The sequence below is a fragment of the Platalea leucorodia genome, assembly GCF_965183815.1.
Source record: "Platalea leucorodia genome assembly, chromosome: Z".
NCBI lineage: Eukaryota > Metazoa > Chordata > Aves > Pelecaniformes > Threskiornithidae > Platalea > Platalea leucorodia.
Genome location: NC_138858.1, coordinates 15,143,198 through 15,162,776, shown reverse-complemented (window position 1 = coordinate 15,162,776; position 19,579 = coordinate 15,143,198). Strand labels below are relative to the sequence as shown.

The window sequence follows — 19,579 nt, the reverse complement described above, 5'->3', positions numbered from 1 at the left end:
GCTTAGAGAACAGTTTGACAAATCAAGTTCTCTTTATCTGTTTTCATGGATTTGGGGTTCACAGTTTTCAAGTGGACATATATTATTAGCAGTTCCCAGTCTCCTATTTGGCTGTATAAAGCAATACTTTGCAGTAGAGGTAAAGATCCTGATTTATTTCTAAGAGCTTGTGCTCTAATGCCACTAGGTCCCTTCAAACATATACAAGCATTAGGAGGATGAGAACCTAACATTTGATCTCCCAGGCAATCAGGTTAATCCACCCACACTGGAAACTCTGGATCCAAAGTCTTCAGGGAAAAAACAAACAAACAAACAAAAAAACCCAAAAACCAAAACAAAACAAAAAAACCCACAGAACAATAATGCAGAGAACCTGGCCTATGTATGTGGATTTTGCAATAAAATTCCCATGTCTGCCTTTGGAAAATGCCTGGTTAACTCCTGAATAAAACTGGAAGCCAATTGCCAATAAATGCTTGCGCTAAGTGCTGTTATAATCCATCTGCAATCAGTACAACCATTCACATGGCAGTTTGGTCTCAAATGTTAAAGCTCATATGCAGAGCGACATCAGAAAGGGAGGGCTACTTCAAATACTTTGAGAGAGTATTCTGATGCTTTCACACGATTTCTGCTCTCTCTAAAAGTGGTCTCTTCTTATCAAAGAGAGAACGGAATGAGAAGGTAAACAAATACAAACAAAATAAAAATGTAAATGTTAAGTCTAGGTCACCCAAAATATTCAAAGTGAAGCCTATGAAACTAAAATAGGGACAGAAATGACTTTCAGAGAAAATTATTCCAGTGTCCTTTTCTAAGATATCTTGGTGATATTTATTACAGGAAATAACCTCCAAGTGCTCCCTGAATCTACCAATGTTTACACAGGACTACTTGCAAATGTCTCCAACAGTCTTCCAATGAAAATTACAGCACAAGGCAGGCATTTTGTATTTGTTTATTTGCAGCTGGAGGGAAATGCCAAAGTTAATGTATGTTTTCTTTTACCAATCAATACAAGATTTATCGATCACCGAGGTTTCACTGCTTTGTGCCAACAGGGCGAATGCAGTGACAAAGCAGCAGCTGCCTGGCTCCTGTGCACAATGGCACATAGGGTGCGAATATTTCATCGTCTTACTAAAAATATAAAATCAGACAAATGCACAAGATGCAATGACAGACCAGACCATCTTAAGTCACCCTCCACCACCACTTCCTGGTAGACAGGAGCGCATTTATTTCAGCTACTCTTTCATTTTTTCCCTTCTCTGAGCTTGGGCCAAAATGAAAATGCATAGTGTTTTCCAAATGAAAGCTGTTAACATCACTTCCTTCCACATGATTGCTTAGTAGTGTTTTCAATTTTCCTGTACACATCTTTTTTTGGCTCTAATTCCAGTCCAAGGAATTCCTGCTAGCTCAAGAGCTGCCTCACAGTCTCTTTGCAACAGACCTTGCCGATGCCTGTGCCCGAATGGGAACACAGGCCTCTGAGGAAGAGACCCAAAGGAGGTATTGCACCCTACAAAGATTTGGGAGATAACACAAACCGTAGGCCAGCCTTCAACTTCACTGACTGTCCCTTGCAAGACTTCCTTCTGCAGAAATGAATAATTAAGGAAATGCCTGCAAACGTGTAAGCATCTGCAGCTGAAGGAGAGGGAGATTAATCACTCGACCTTTGCTATTTCTCCAGAACATTCCCTGTGTGAACAAATCGGTACAAGATGAAAAAATGGCAAACAGATGGGGAGAGGAAGACAATAAACTCAGCTGGTGATGGCGTCCAGGGCCAGCCAGCTCCCATGTTTTCTAAGCTGGGAACATTTTGTTGAAAACTGTCTCCATGGTCCTTTTTGCATCAAAATTCAGCTTGTGTCAACTTTTACACTGGAAGGGCTCATTTTGATGCCATTTTTCCTGTCTTTGTGCAGAGCTACATTCCCTGGACCAGCACAGATCTCTCCGTCTCCAGCTGGGACCTTGCAGGGCTGCTCCAGACAACATATCTGTGCATGGAGAAATCAGACAACTTCCACAGGCATTTTCTGCTCTTGAAGTTACAGCTGTGCATCTCCAACGCAGAAAGGCCATGCAGTAAAAATCTGGCCACTGGTGTCAGAGTGTTTTTAAGATAATGAACATATGGGTAAAGTCAATAGGGCTGGACAGATATAAACCAAGGGCAGAATTCTGCCCCAAATGTACCCAAAACTTTTGGATCATTGCTTTACGTTGTAATCTGGGGACTGACTCAATTTAAGAAAGGAAATCTTTCTGATGCAGAGAACAGCAATTTTATACTCACTTGAACTTCCTCTTAAAATCACCTGGAAATGATTTAACAGAGTGAAGCACCTGCTAGCAATCCAATTTTTATACAGTTTTTGATTGTTCTTTTGTGCTGTGTTTGTACTCAAGTGGCAAATTCAGCTATACCAATTTTTTTTTAAATATTCCTACAAATAATAAATATGGTGACAAGTACAATACAATTCACTATGGAAAATACTCAATGCAGAAAATAATGTACTGTAGGGTATTATTTTTAGTAATCATTATTATTTAGCTTTATTGGGACACTTTCTAGAAAATATATCAACCAATATGCCTCAGTTCAAGTCTGAGGAAAGGAAAAGTAGACAATTTTCTAACCTCATTCTTTTGTTAAATATTACTCTGATGCTTTCTAACATTGTGAAGAATTTCCTCCCTAATTTCTACATCTTCCACTTATCTTTCTTCATTAGTTACCTTTTCAAGTATTTAACCCTCACAAATAGTGAGGTAAATGTTGAAGGAGATATATCTGTTTCACGCATTAATCAGGAAAGCAGTATTAAAGGTATTTAATGGGCATTAGGAGGCATCTCCCTGGTCAGATCTGTTGTTTCGGGTTCTTTGCAAAGCAAAGCAAATATGACTGCCCAGTTTAGTGCAGCACCAGAGACAGCTTGTTCAACATGGAATGGATTCAGGGATGCATCTTTTTTTTAAGGGGAAGGCTTCAAACTAATCAAGAAACGCACCCACAACATTATGCTGAATGTGCTCCATCCTAACATCTGTATACTGATAAATCTCCTGAGTTTTATTGGCAGAATCCATCTAGTTCATTGCAGCAGAAGTTTCATGTCACTACCAAGATACTGAAAAATTTCCCCCGTATGTCAAGATTAATATTGAAAGCTACTGAGTCCATCTACATACCAAGGAGATGAAAAGAAAATGACCTACTCCTTTCAAGGGATACACTGCTGAAACACATGTGGTTCTGTAGAAGCTAGCTGACTATAAAAATTTGGGTAAGTTAGTCTCCAGGTTTAGAAGATTGGGTAGGCATTCGACAGATTAAAATCTTGAGTATTTGGAGTATTAGAGTGAAAATATACAAGACATTTTTGAGAATTAATTTTTTATAGTACCTTTAGGAAAAACACCCAAACTAGTACGTTTAAGTCCAGGGTCTCACTTCAGGGGCTTTCATAAGAATGCCATTTGTTATAAAATATTTCTCAGCATAAAGCAACAGACTATTAACACTGAGCCTGAAACCTTCCACAGATTCCATTAGCTATTTTAGGTTTAACACATTCTTTTACACATTCCCTATGAACTGTGCAGTGAGCAATAACACCTACATTCACCCTCCTGATTTTCAGCATTTAGCCAAGTTGGGATTGTGGTCTCTTTAGCATCCTCTTATAGTCTACAGCAGAGCAGAGCCTGAGTTAGCCCAGCCCGTCCTACATCTGAAACCGCCTGCAGCACTCCACCGCCTGCAGCAAACCAAAAGGTCTCACGGCAAACCCATGCAAGTGCCTAAATAAAGGCCCAAATTCAGACCCCGAGCAGAAACAGACTGCAGGTTAGCTCTGGTTCTGATTAGATTCTGGTATGTGCAAGCAATTAATGTATTGAATTTTCATAAGGTTTTAATCCCCAGTATCACAGTGGAGCAAATGAAAAGAGTGATTTTCCCTCATCTCAGTCTCCCAGCATGGTTTTTCTAGGGTTAAAGTCATAAAGTTAGTTCTAAGGGGACTGAAATGATTTAAATAATGTCATAGTTTTTAGAGATTTGTGCTGCACTCAAGAGAAATTACAGATTTGCATAAGAAAGTCATTAATTTTGCAAAAGAACAGGATAATATTGTATTTCTTTGACATAAGAGGACTTAATTCTAAATTTACTTGCACTGTTTGGTTTTTTTGTTTGTTTGTTTTACATTGGTTTAATTTAACAGCTTTAACTGATGTTAATACATTTTATAGTAATTAAAACTATATGCAGCAAAAGACAATGAAGCTTAAAGGTAAATCTTTACCTCTAACTACCATTAGGGCTTATGGCTCATTGAACATTCTCCAAATATATAATCAAGCTTCCAAGTCTAAGAGAACATAATCCCAAAATTAACAAATACACTTCAAGCTTAGCTTTAAACCTCAAACTAAACAGTGTAGTCAAAACATTGTGCTGTTAGCAAATTCTTTCCCAAAGTCTAAAAACAACGAAACACTGAAATTTCAATTACTCGCATCTTTCGACTTAAACAGTGAAGGCAGCTTTCCACTCTCCGGCTGAACAGAAACATTCAAGAGTGCTCTTTCAATGTGTCAGATGGAGATGATGGTGCCTACTTCTGCTTCCATTAGCAGGCCCCTAGTGCTATGAAGAGGTGTACATAAACCTGCAGGGTCCACTTTCCAGCAAAAGCACGGAAGCAACAGAAGTGCAGTCAATCAGAACCCAACAAAATCCTTTCCCCATCCGCCAAGCAAATGAGAGAGAAGAGATGGGGAGAAGAAAGAAGGGGTCAGATAATGACTGTGTTCGAAAAACAGGTACTGGAGAAATTTAATGGTAATGCTACAGCAGAGTTCACCTGATGGCCGTAGTGTATCTTCAGCCCTTTTGTCCTGCCTCCCAGTGCAATGAACACTGGATGGCGTCCCACTAAATATGGGGCATTCTGATTGAAACAAAAAGTGCAACGTAAGTTCACAAGCAGGCTTTCAGCCTGGTAATTCTTTTCATTATATCAATATCTTCTAGAGTGTAACCATACTTTGAGCACTGAAAACCAATAGTTCTTTCTGTCTGTTTTAACAACAACTTTTTTTACAAAAATGAATATGTTTTTCTGCAGAACAATTTTTTGACCTTTACAGCTCAGAGTAATTAAAGAAGCAATTCTCTATTCTTATCCAGGAACCTCAACTAAAACCTGTCATGAAGTGTTCACCCAAAGGATTAAACTTCCAAAGACTGAAGTTTGCATTCACTGTAAGGATAAACGTAGGGGCAAGCACATGAAAATAAACAGTTTTGTATGCAGATATTAGCTTACACAACCATATGAACAGTGAGGTATGAATACTTGTTTGTGCTTGCAGATACAGCCACCTGACCCTTCACATGTGTCTTACAAAACCAACTTGATCAGCAGCTTTTCACAGTTCAGTTCTATTAGTGCAAATTCTAGAGAGTTCGACATAAAAGAAGAAAAAAACCACCACCAACACCCTACCTCCCCCCAAAAAATCTAAACAGAAAGGCCAACATTTCTTGTAAACTTGATTAGCATTAGGATGGCAAAGCAAGTCTGAGTCCTGCAAGCTCAAGACCCAAAAGACTTTTGTCACGTAAAACTGCCCAACATACTGAGTTTGCAATCCCTGGATTATTTCCTATAGCAGCCCAGGGTACTCCTGCTCAGGGGAACTGCTCTGCCACACACTCTTTTCTCAGCATAGTTTGACAGTGTTTGATGACAGGAGAAACTTAAAACTTCATCCAGGTCTTTATTAGAGGGAACAGATCAAATGAGACCATATTTTCTTCAATCAGAAGGTACAACTTATTGTACTTTATAACAAATTAGATTATTTCTGGTTTTGTCTTTAAATTTTCATGGTAATTCAACACACATTGAGAAGAAAACATATTGTACTATATGCAGTAAGTAAATAAATCATGAGAAGAATCTATATGCAGTTTAATAGTGCAGTTTAGGTAAAAAAAACCTGCAGTGCACAAACACTGAAATTCAGACTCCACTGGCAAACTTGCCTGATAAACTCCACCGTGTAGTACTGGATGGGAGAACTTCCTTCGCTCACTCCGGGCTTCCAGGATAACGCAACTTCTGAATCAGAGACTACTACAATCTGGGGCTGATAAGGCGGCACAGGGGGCATGCACTTATCTAAGCCAGAAGAAATGCAAAGGAACAGCATCAGAGAAGCGGACAGGATAACACGCACTTAAACCCAACACCCACAGACTTGGAAATCAAATTTAGAAGCTTCTCCCTTTACCTGTTGCTCCTCTTAAAACCGGATACTTGTGGAAAAGTAATAGTAAAATATTACGATACTGCATATGACAGAGATTTAGGTGTCAGTGACTGGCCATGTTACAGACGTGTGCCCTGCCAGTTTTGCAACAGAAAGCGATGTACGCAGCGTTACCTTGGGATAAGGTTGTCACATCTCTGGGCATGCTGGGTCGTCCTTTCCCTGCCCAGCCATATGCTCCAACGCTAACACGGTGTGGAGTGCCTGGCTTTAGATCACCGATAACAACCTCCTACCAGAGTCAAGAGAAGACAAGAACATTGTGAAAGCTCTTCCATGTAACTGAGAACGGCACTGTGAGCTGGGAATTGGGGATCTTAGACCGCATTTTCCATGTAACCTCCTAGGATGATTGTCCCCAAATCAGCTCAGAAGCAACAAACATAAACAGCACCATGTGTTTCCCCTCAAGCTGCAGCTTTGCCCTGGGGGAATCCACAGGGATGACCTGGACCCATTTCTCAGCATAACTCACAAGGCTGCAGATCGGTTGCATTCACTGTCCAGCTTTTTTGCCAGTGAAGTCAAAGTCACGTACTATTCCCTCCCTTGAGCCAGTTCCTGGCATTCGGTATCAGTCTGGTGCATTTTCTTTTTTTTTGTTTGTTTTTGGTTTTCTTTTAAATCCAGAGACCATAGAAGCTCCTGAGAATGAAGCAAGTTGGCCGCAGTGTGAACTGATGAACTATAATTTCTCACAGAGCAGAGTCCCATTGCCTCTCACAATTTTCCCAGCCTAGCTATCAGCCTTGACCTGAAGTGAGCATTTCTCTTATTTGTCTTTCTGCCATAAACACGGAAAGACTAACCCACAGACAACTACTGTAAGGGAGGCAATGCTAACCTCCACGTGAAGAGCTTGTGCTGCTGAATACTGTTCAGAGGAGCCTGCTCAAATCTCCCAGAAACTAGCAAGTCACCAAAAAATTACATTTTATCACTGGCTGGTGCACATAGCATGGATCAGCTTCAGACATTTAGATCTGGTCTTTAATGAAGCATGTGTACATGTGTATAGAAATTCAGTATTCTTTACCTGCAGCCTATCTATAGAGAGATGTACATGCCAGACTTACAAATTTTGACAGCATGTACAAGTAAACAGAAGTACCAGGTTCTACACCACACGCTGTTTTGTTGTGAAAAAAAGCACTTATAGAAAACTCTTTTACAGAGATATTTTCTTTTTCTCATTCTCTGATATTAAAAGCATTATTCACAGTGCATATGAAAATGCAGAGATCTCCCTTCTCTTCACACTGAAACAGACTTTAAACCTGCACTTCCAGTTGCAGTAAAATAGTAAACAATCCCAAAATTTTATAAACTGTTAAATTTCCTTATGACAGTCTTTTGGACAAACTCTCCCTCTCTATTCTTTGGGGAACTTATGTTATTACTACAACATTGTTCGGCAACACCCTGCCATCTGTCATTTCTCTAGCCGCAGTTTTGGAGCTCCATCACTGATTTCCTATTAACATGGACCACCTGACCATTATCCTGTTTTTCCATCATTCACCCCTGATCTGCTTGAATGATTTGGATTCATCTGAGAGAGATCATAACGATGCTGGAAAAGTAACTGCTCAGAAAGAGGCAGCAAGAACACTTCACACCGAAAGATTTATCTGGGTCTTTCAGTCTCGTAGCTGAAGTGACTGAGATCTTTCAAAACATGATCTGAAAAGCCAGTTGCTGAAAATCCAGCACCTCCTCCTGATGACCATACTGATGATCTTGCTCCTGTCATTCCATCCTCCATGCCATACATACTGCCTGTCTGTATGTAAACTGTGTCCATTTGTTCCTGCCGGCATCCCTCTTTATTACATTCATTCTTATGAGAAAAAATCCTTCATTATGTGTCTTATTGCTTTCACACTATTCAGGAATTTGGTCTCTGCAGAGAGTGGGATATCGATGTACTTGCCTCATATTATTACCTCCAGACTGAAGTCTACAATAAACCAAACAGAATGAATCTCATTGACTGCAAAGCCAATCAAGATAAATACCTAAGGAGATATTAGGATGTTGAAGTTCAACATGTATACCCTCAAAATCTCAGCAAGGTGCTCTCTTGCCTTACACACATGGCTATCTGCCTCTTTCTTCTGGCAATGTCCTCTCCATGAACACAGCTGTTGGACATACAGTAGGTATCTTTGAGATCAAGTATCTTCTAATCTTCTAGGATCAAGACATTAGTGAATAGGTAAAGATTCAGGACATCATCAAGCTACCCTGACCTATGGCAATCTCAGGGAATACCCAACTCACATGAGAACATTTTCAAATGGGATTCTGGAGAAGAAACACATTTCCTTGTACCCCACTGTCCAGGAGCCTGGGAGTACATATTTCATCTCTTTTTTTGCTTGCATTTAGGAGAAGGATCTTAAACCCAAGGTTTTTCCATCCCAGAAGAGACACAGTGGCCTCGCAGATAAGGATTTTAAGTGGTATGTGGAAGAGTTATCTCCCCATCAGTTTTGTAGTCTTTCTCTCCACTCAGATTGCCTCTATATTTTGAAGCATGATACCCCAAACTGGATGATTGGGGTCATTGCCAATGAGGCTTAACTAGGCACCAACTGCACTTTCTTGTCTTACACAACACTCTTACTAAAACTGTGCAAAATTACATTTGGTATTTTCATTACAATCTCACATTCTTGAATGTGGTGAAGCAACACAATGCCTTTTATGTAGTAGAGGAGTCAGGTGTACGTGGAAATCGTATATCCCTCCCTGCCTTGCCACACAGCTTTCTCTCCCTCCAGGTGTGTTGAAACTGTTTGTGAGGCCATGCAGTAAGCTGCCTCACAGAAACCTGGATTACAAATTATTCTCCAAAGAAAACTTGGTTTCTGTTTTGTTTCATTTTAATCCAAAAAAACATCAAACCCTGGATTACAGCACAGCTGCAGAAACTGAGCTGGGTTTAATGACGCTTGACCCCCTAGAACTTCTTTCCTGCACTACTGGTCTCAGCTGGTCACTCCCCATTTTGGGCGGGTGTGTTTCATGAGTTGATAAGGAGCACTATTGCTCTCCAGGGCTCTGTGCCTGACCTAAAACCTCCCACCTTTAAAGCCTGCTAATTTTTCTTGCTTTTTTCTTTTTTTTTAAAATATTTGTGCTTAACTTCATTAATATTATGCCCAGTAGAACAACTCCCTTATTAAATTGTACTACATCTGCACTTCTCCTGGCTGCTCTCACTTACGTGTTCTCTATTACAAGATGACATAATACAGCTATAATACATTATCCACTTTGCTAATGCACAGGCACATGCACACACACACACACACACAGAAACAGGCGATCCAGTTCAGCTCTTGCTGTGACAGTTTCACATGGTCCAGAGAAGCCTCTGAGAAAGAGTGGGGTCATACCCAGCACCAGGGGAGGAGGCTTAGTGACAGAAACACAAACTATGCAGACTTAACCACAAAACTGTTGCAGATTTCTGTTGAGTTTGGTATGAATATAACAGAAAGCACTTCAACGAGAACACCACTTCCTGAGGATTAATGACAGCTGGGAGCTGATTAATCCCAGTCAGTCATACTTCTCCACAAGTACCCCTCAGAAGTGTTATTTTTATCAAGCAGAAACAAGGGCCCAGCGTGGAACCTCAACTCTGAAATGCCATAATCCAGACTCAGTTCAACTGAGATTGAACCAGATAGTCCTGGTTCAAGTGCATCCGGAGGTCTCATCCAGACATCAGCTTCCTACAGCCCAACAAAACTTCCCTTAATTCAGATCATGAAAGCTGCATGAGATCCATCAACTTTGTGGGATTTCTCCATTCCTAGAACACATCTCAGAGGAAAAAAAGTTGCAAGAGGTTGTTGATGTTAGGGATTTCAGTTAAACACCGAAATTGCTGCCCTCACCCTACCCAAACCTAAGCACCTCCTGCTTGATTCCCGCCTTACAATAAGCCCAATCTGTTTACTGCTCATATGAAGCAGACTGGACCAAGTGCACGACTGGAAATAATTAATCTGAATAATTCACCAGCTGCAAAGCCATTGAGAGGGCTGGTATTGCTTTCAAACCTGTTTTATACTAGTTGTTAGTCTCCCACTCCTTCCTCCTGGGCGTTCCATGGCTGGCCTCTTCCCACGCTCCTCTTCCTCGGCTCTCACTGGACTGGCTCTGTTTTTTTCCTCTCCGTCTCCTCTCCCACTGCTGGACTGCTGTGTTCTTCCTCATCACTCCGTGTCTGGCTCCCCAGCTGTCCCTGCCCCCTCTAAGTCCTCACTGCCTGGATATAGCTCACTTTTTACACAAATTTCCTCCAGCAAAACAAGACATCAATAAATACTTTTGATGACCTACAGGAAAGTTTATCCATTGCTAAAAAGGGAGCCGCTATACCTACATGTCCATCTTCTTCACCTCTGGATTTTGAGCTTTAGCTACTATTTGCCACATTTTAACTACAAAAGACCCTGTATAAGTGCTAAGTAGAATCAACATTTGAGGTCAACTTTTGTGTGTGAACCTGTGGAAAGACCAGGTCAGGAACGTTCAATTTCATTTTAAATCAGAGCTGCAACCAGGTTTCACGTGAAGCAATACTTACAAAAATTGCTTGTCCTTCAGGTTGACCCTGGGAAAAAGCGAAATAGGACTTGTTAATGAAGTAACATACTAAAAAGTGATGGCAAAACCACATAAATAACGGGTCAGGGAATTAAAACAAGGCCAATGCTGCAGCATATAGTAGTCTACGTGGCTGTTATTCATCTGCGTGAGTACTGGGATACAGACTGTTCTCCCAGTGAGTAAGAATTACTGCTGTCAGGATTAAGACAAAAAAAACAACGTGCTGTTTGATCTTTGTTGGCACTACTAGGAAGAACGTTTTTTTGGGACAAAAAGCAAGTGAGGAATACAGAGATAAAGATCAGAAGGGAGAAAATAATGGATAAGTAAAGAAATAATATATCACAGCAACGGGATTCTTTCATTTGCTGTGATCCCAGAAACCTGCAGGAGTCAGAACAGACAACCAGACTGATGGAAAACTGCAGGAAATCTGAGCATCCCTCTCACTCACGCTTCTCATGGGGAAGGTTTCTCAGCACTGCCCAGCAGGGATCAGGAAATATCAGTGAATGCATACGATTGAACATCAGGTGGGGAGGCTGAAGGAAGACGGGTGAGGAAATAAAGGAGAATAAAGACGAGTAGAAGAAAAAGGAGGAAAAAATTGAATTGTGAAGAAGGATCACCAAATAAAGATTGGAAAGCCTGCAATGCTCCTCTGTGTGCAAACGTAAGCCTTTCATTCCCATGCTGGTAACGCTGCTGCTTGTGGACAGACTGCCCTTTGCAGAGCGTGGTATGAAAGTGCTCCCCTCACAGCACCCAACCTGCAACACTCTCACTCTCTGCCCAAGCAGAGGCTGGAAATTCTCTGTTCCTGCCTTGCTGAATTCAAAAAGCAGCTTCTCTGCAGTGAGGAAGCACCAACATGTTTTGAGAATATCCTTTAAAAACAGACAGTATTAAAACTATCCAGAAGTACGGAGGACTTGCTCATCACTAATTGCTCAGCCGTGCAGCAGAAAAGGATGGGCGGTGTTCATTTGCAAATGGAAAAGGAAGGGGAAATTGGACAGAAGAAGGGAAGGAGGAAACAGAAGGGCAGAGTGAAATAAAGCAAAGTAAGAAAGCAAAGGAGAGATAAAAGGAAAAACAGAACAAAAGGAAAAACAGAACTAAAGGAAAAACAGAACTAAAGGAAAGGGGGAAAATGGCAAGCAAGGAGGAAAAGCAGTGCTTTCAAGAACAAAAAAAAACAGAAGTTGGGGGAATATTCTAGGAGATGGACTTGCACAACTGCAACTAAAGCAGCACTATTAAACTTTAAACTCCACATTTCAGGAGGCCACAGTCTCACACAGAGACTAAAATACACTGAAAACTGCATCTCCTTTAGTTCACACACTTACCTGTGTCAGACACATACACTGATATTGCAATTCTGACTGTGCACAGAGTCATGCAATTCCCTTTCCATGTGTGGAAGTGCACAGAAAATGCATATTAAAAATTAAAAGTTCTATTTTAGTAGATGCCAAAGGTCAATACTAGGAAGACGCAAGCAAGTCCCAATAGTTTTACGTGATATAAACTATTCAGATAACAAGGAGCAAAAGTGCATCACACTGACTGGATTACAGAAAAACATTGTGATTTCCTTTTGCTCAATACCCAGAGCAGATCTGGGGCTTGGATCCTCAGCATAATTCACAAACCAGCAGCAAGCAGACATTTGCAAGTCTCCACTTGCAAGTTCCGCTCCAGTGCTCTGACTGTTGATGAAAAGAAATACTCACCATGCTAAGCATATCCAAACTCAGGGGAACATCGTGTGAGAGCTGTTTCACTGCTTTGTCATCTTCAACCTCTGAGTAAAAGACCTTGGGAAGAAAATACAGTTAAGCCAGTTAAAGCAATAACGCAATGCTTCAGAATGACTTAAAAACAAATGCATTGTTATTACACTGTGGACAGCATTTGAGCCTATGATCCCCTACCTTTTCAAAAGCATGAAAAGCTAACACCATTTAACGTTCCCGTCATATTTGCTAGAAGTTGTCAGTATGACCAAAGGACACCATCTTACAGTATACACACTGAACTGAGGTGAAACACAGCCTAGCTTTCAGGGCAGACCTGAACTGACAATTTTAATTGTGCATCATTTGGCCATGGTCAGCTTGGACAGCTGAAATTTGTGGGACTAGTCTGCACAAGTTAGGCATTTTACTTCATATAAGGAAGATACTGACATTACGTGATTATGTCATTATAAAAATTGCTGTATCGTAAATGTCTCTCCATGCCTGTTGCTGTGTACTGGAGATCAATGAGCCAGAGAGTGTGTGATTTCCTGTGCACAGAGACCCTGAGATGCCAGAGGGTCAAAACCTAACATGAAGTGAAGATAATTTGGGTACAGCACTATCAATGCTGTTTGTCATTGGTTCTACCATCATGCCACACATGAGCTCAACGCTTAAAAACAAACTGGGGCTTGGATGCTTGATGTACTGCATGAACAGTGAGAACTATTTATGATTTATGACTATAAAGTATTGCAACTGTTCAAAAAATATCATGACCTATAGAAAAGCCACTTACTCACTACACCTCTGTTTTCACACAGAAGAATGGACCCAACTACACACAGAGCCTGGCTCAGGCGGGTTCTGGCCACAGCAAGTGCTTCTTGGTGTCTTAGATGACAAGCACTTTCATAACAATAAAAACAGCCCTCCAGCTGGGCTGCATTAGCGTCATTTACAAGACCATGGGATCAAGGGGCACACGTACTGGAAATACCTGCTTCAGGGAATTTTCTCACTCTTTTAGCATACATTAATAATAAAGGTAGTCAGAAGTTTTCTGCTTCCCACCTTTTTACATAAAAATGAATTTTGGATTATTTTTTTCCTGAAATTTCAAATCTTTCCACAGAAAATTCTAACAAAAACAACTGCTATCTGTTTTTTGTTAAAGGGGAAACCAACGAATTCTAGTTGATATCCAACATCTTTGGTGCTAATTCCCCACTAACTTCCATTTTGAGTCTGAGTTTCATTGCCATGGAATACCTGTTAAAGTGATACCTAACAAATATGAATAAATGGCAGATTAGTGCTCACTGTTTTTCTGCTTGCACACTGAAACCCAGTTTAGGCTAGCCACTCTGCTTTGCCCAACAGGCAGAAAGTAACGTGGCAGAGGCTTGGAGGGGGTCAGAGCCTCCCCTACAAAACTGGTAGGTAAAACAAAATCACCCAACTTCTTTAAGGAAAATTCACCATGGAGGTAGGAGGGAATAAAAAAAAAAGGCTCTTTTGATATTCAAGGCTGTGGCTGGGCTCCCACGGATGCTATGCAGTACAGTATCTATTAGGGGAAGAGACACCATGAAACTCTCCTTTCCCTGCACCTGCTGCCACTCTGGGAAGGTTTAGGGGTGTAGTTTGGAAAAGCTATTCCTGCTAAATCAATCATCAGGCTGGAAGTATGAGTCAAAGGATCTGAACAGCCCTGAAATCACCTGATCTCCCTTTACTTGCACAGTATAATATAGACCTGCTCTGCTCTACTTTACTGTTTTATCAGCTGCAGAGAGCGCTGAGATCCTTGCATGAAAACCACAACAGAAATGTAATATATATCTTCTACAAGCCCTTGGCATCCAACACAAATTCCCATCATAGCCTGCTTCTGAAACACGATCCACGTGTTTCTTAAAAGTTACAGCTCAATCCATTGAAGCCCACTGTCTCCTGACCATGTTTTGGGCAATGGCACGATTTGGTACGAAAGTAGGCTCGCCTGCTTGGTTCGCCATGTCGCATGCGTAGTCTGAGGCCATGTAGGGTATTGCAATCCTGTACCAGCAGCATAGACGATCACTTACTGTATATCCTGTGATGGTGCTCGCATGCTGCTTTGGCATCCTCCATTGCACGCTGAATGCTGTGCAGTTCAGTGAATCCAGCAGTATATCCAGAGGAGGCCCCAGCCTATCTGCTCAAAGCAAAGTGACACTGTGTAAGAAGCCATAGGACATAAAATCTCTCCTTTAGCCACCTGGCAGGTATGGCTTTGAAGAAGAAGTGTGCTGCCCTCATTCCAAACTGTCAAACATAGCCCACTACTCAGATTTGACTTGGGTGCACCTTTTCCCTCTCCACCTCTGCCCCCGAGGCAGTGGTGGGATACCAGGAGAGAGTGGGTGAGGGGGGACATCCCCTCTCTCAGCGGCAAGGAGCTGTTGATCAGTTCAGGACACCTCATGGACACCTTCAGCCTCCCCCTCTACCACTCGCCCAAGGCTTCACGTCCAATAGCAACACCCTGGTGTGAGGAAAACGAAACCAAACCCAAAACATGCCTCCTCTTCAGCCCTTTGCTGCTTTGGGACAGGCCAAGAGAACCCCTTCATGGGCCACCGAGAGGTCTCGCGATCACCACCAGCCTCTGCCACCTCAGTTCCTTCACGACAGCTATGGATGGGAAGGGCAATGATTTAAGTAAGAAGCAAGTTTAGCCTGATGAGAAGGCACAAAGGACCCCCTCAGTTCCCACCTGTCCCTCTTCAGATGCAGGTTACAGTGATGGGACCTCTTGCCATCATGCTTTCAGTGCTGCCATGATCAACCCCATCTCTCATCAGCTGCAGTGGGAGGGCATTTTTATATGGCTATACTGGTCTCACAGCACCTGTCCGTCTCCTTCTCTTCCCATGGTACAGGCTGGCGTTTCAATGCAATGGCTAATTCAACTACTGCAAATAAAGTCTGGAGAAGAAGGAAACCCTGAGACCCACGTCTCTGGTAACTCATTAGCAACTGCATTTACTGTCTGAGAAAGGGGCGGGTGCAGGAGCATGTCCACTCTGCACACGAGCAAGATATTTAACACAACTTCTCCAAATCACCATCAACTGTGCTTCTGAATCCAAACCCCCCTAACAAACAGTAACAGAGAAATTACTCAGACACTTTAACAACAATTTCATTGTTTCCAAGGCAACACTTTTACTAGACTTAGTTTTTTGCATGCCCTTACCTATGAAAATTTTAAGTAAAGGCTAAAGAAACCCTTTTTCCCCCCCCCTTTTTTTCCACTAGCTCTGACAAAATATCAAGCAAAAATAAGCTACCCTAAAGGTCATTTTTAGATCTGAAGCAAGCCTACATTAGATCTACACTTCTCACTTCCACCAACATATTTGTTTTGAAGCTAAGTACAAAACTTAACAGCTTACAAACTCTGCACAGTATCGATCAGCATCAACACTCAAGTAGTTAAAACAAGAGCAGAACTGATATTCTGGTCCTTTTCAAACTGACCCTGCATTTTCCCACTGCTAGGAAACTTTTTGGTTTATGTTTCTTAATTTGACTGAGCAAGTGTGGCCAGTTGGTGTCTACACCTCTTGGTTAACACCAATGACTCTTGGTTTTCTTGTCCCTTTTATCTATTTATTTCTCTTCAATGCTAAAAGAAATCCTGGACAGTGCTAGGTGAAGTCATGAAAGGATAAATATATAAATGAGGTTTAAGAGACCCTAACTTCTCTCACCATTCGGTCCCTATGCCTGAAGCTTCGGCCATTCTCACCTAAAAGAATTCGCAGCAGACCATCTCCTGGGCAAGGCTGCACAAGGACTGCGTACGATGGGCTCCTCACCAAGAACTTCTTTTTTTCCTTTTATTGTTGAAACAACACAGCACGGGATAAAGAAAAAAAAATACACCTTCAGGAAAAGGGACTACCCGTTGTATGCTCGAGGTTTGTATTTTCTACACACCCCAAGGGTCTTGCTTATCACTTCAACTTGAAAGAAATTCTAAAGACCATGCAGTATTATAACATCCCCAAGAAGTTTATGTAGCTGTAACAGGACAGGGATGCACTTACATGTTAAGGAGGGAAAACATACATAGGGCTCTACCTGCATGAATTGTCCTCATTACCTGCAATGATCTAACTTGAGTTAATGGGAGCAGGCACAAGAATTACAGTCTGCCCTAACAGGCTCCTACTCCATAAAGACAAGACACCAGTCAGATTCCCAGTTTCCCTCCCAGCTTGTCACATTTCCCAGATGGTAAAACAAAGAGCTGCAATCCCCTCCCAGCCCCTTTCCAGGGACACCACCAGCACCTCCTTTGCCCTAGCTCCCAGGGAAGAGGCACGGAGGACCTGAGCACATCCTAAATGCATCTTCAAGTAAACAAACAACCACCTTGAGCAATGCTGTCGAGCAACCCGTAGGCTTTTAAACGTGTTCTTGAGATGCTGGAAACTACCCAGAACCCAAAGACAGGGACATCCACACATCCATACTGCCTGTACAGTCTGTGGCACAGGTTCAGCCTCCAAGGAAAGCCTCCCAGGAATGGTTTGGAGAATAGCACAGCTCACAAATGATGTCCATAAGTCAGTGCGGACATCTTCTGTGAAGGAGAGGAGTTCAGCCATATGGATGAGAGCTAAACCATGCCATGCTACTTGCTCTCTGGGCGCTCACCCATTCTCTTTATTAGCACAGGCTTAGTCTCATGGATCCCTGCCATCCTTGTATTACCTTCTGGGGAGGCTCTATGAGACAAGTTTGCTGGGAGGCATAGTTGCTGAAATAACAAATTTTAACCAGCGATGACAAATACTCATATAAGGCAGTCTTCAAATTCATATTCTGAATGCACTATAGGCCAATAAAATTATTTACAGAAGGTATTTGGTGAATAATTTGCAACAACAAATAAATTTGAAAAAAATGCAATCCATTTGCAGACTATGTGCAAACAGAGAGGCAATATCTGTTTAATAAGGAGCCATGCCATGAATTATTCACCCAGCCCTACTAAACACTGCTATCTCCAGTTTGCAGTTGATGAAAGAGACATAGAGAGCCAAATACTGACCTCAGTTACACTGGCCTGTAAATTGTTGCTGGAGGAGTAAATACAAACTTAAGCCAGGGAAAATGAGAGCAAGGAGCCGAGAAGTCTATATTTCCATCCTCCATGTTTAATTCTCCCTAGAAGTCAGGGAATTCCCCTAACACAACAAAGACGGCTGCAGGAGGTATGCTTGGGAACCAGGTGTAAGCACCGTCAGCCCCTAGCGCTGTCTTTGTGAGCAGCCTCAGGTGATGCTCAGCAGTCAAACGATGGTTTGGGGAGTGTGCAGGACCCGCTCATCGCACCACTGCATCCTGCCCTCCCCGTGACAAAACCGTGCGACAAGCAGGCACACAGTGCTCACCCTGCCGGGGACCACGCTGCCTCCTGGTTAAACTGCAGCCAAAAGGAAAAGGAAAACCTGGGCCAGCCCTGTCCCATGCACAGGGTTATTTTTTGGGAAGCACAGAGGGCCAGGCAGAGATGAGCATTTCATGCAGTGTGGCGGTCCCCACAGTCCTCCGCTGTCACTGCTCCTGACCTTGCAGCTTATTGATGTGCATCTGGGGATTCAGAGTCACTTCTGGCTGCCAGAGTTCGAATTTCACACAACCCAGCAGAAAGTAAAAAATGTCCATTTTTGGACTGAACTTTCCCTTTGCAACCATGACAAAGTGACTGTCCAATCTGACACAAGCAATGTTTATGTCACTGAGATGCAGGAGATCTCATGGCTTTGAAACAGTCATGCTGCAACACTATATCAAAGTGGTTTGTCAGCTGAGCACAACTGTTGCAATACATACCACTGTTTTACTAACAAATTATTTTGAGATAAATGTGCACTTGAGGTATTTTGCAAGATTTTACAGAACATCATGTATTAGGCACACTAAAAATGGATATTAAAACGGATCTAAACATTTATGTCTTTACGTTAAAGGTCATGTTTAGACTATAAAAAATAAAAATAGTATTCAAGGGTATTCTCTTTGGGTATTTGTAGTTCCTCCTATAACTCAGGTCAGAAATATCTCTCTTCTCAAAATTCAGCATGAAATCTCTGTTAATCTGGTATCACCATGCATAGCGCAAAACCACAATGGAGCCTGCTCCCCTCTGCAGCCTGCTGGACGGGAACCTGCAGACAAGAGAGCTGCAATACATATACTACTTGTACATGCTCTGAAGATCTGCCTCAGTGATGATCCCACCCGCAAATGTCCTCTGCAGTTGGATCTGGTGATACCTAAAAGGCACGGAGGTTAGCTCTGATCATAAAGAACAAGGAACCAATTTATATAAAAATAAAATTCAACACATTTTGTACAAACATGGTCATTCTCCTTTCTGGCCTGTCAGGCACAGAAAGTTCGATACTGTCCAAAATGCTTTGATGAAACTCGTAATGGAAGCAATGACTTTGGTCAAATGCAAAGAAGCCATTAATCAAGACGGAGCACTCTTACACATATTATGAGTATACATTGTAAAAGTATATCAAATACAAGAAGTCAATGAGGATTCAGCTGTAGATAAACAATATTGAGCCGACAACGTTGTATTTACTTTTCTGCTTACAGCTATTTTGGTTCATGAAGTGACCCCCTCCAGTCATGAAGTGACTCCAAAATCTTACTACAGTGATGACTAGTTATGAGAAAAAAGCCAACTTCAAAACAAATACATTTCTTATATTCACAAGCTTCACATCTGAAGTGCTTTGGATCAGTTGCATAAAGCT

General features: G+C 41.8%; 1 protein-coding gene across 1 annotated transcript in view; it reads right to left on the bottom strand.

Moving 5' to 3' along the window:
• Positions 1-19,579, bottom strand: part of EGFLAM (EGF like, fibronectin type III and laminin G domains) — a gene marked incomplete at its 5' end in the record, with an annotated part of 75,009 nt that overhangs the window by 42,553 nt on the left and 12,877 nt on the right. The window contains 5 exons of the mRNA XM_082335627.1: positions 6,071-6,218; positions 6,484-6,601; positions 10,976-11,002; positions 12,738-12,821; positions 14,837-14,946. Coding sequence (XP_082191753.1) covers positions 6,071-6,218; positions 6,484-6,601; positions 10,976-11,002; positions 12,738-12,821; positions 14,837-14,946 — 487 coding nt within the window. The remainder of the gene's footprint in view (positions 1-6,070; positions 6,219-6,483; positions 6,602-10,975; positions 11,003-12,737; positions 12,822-14,836; positions 14,947-19,579) is intronic.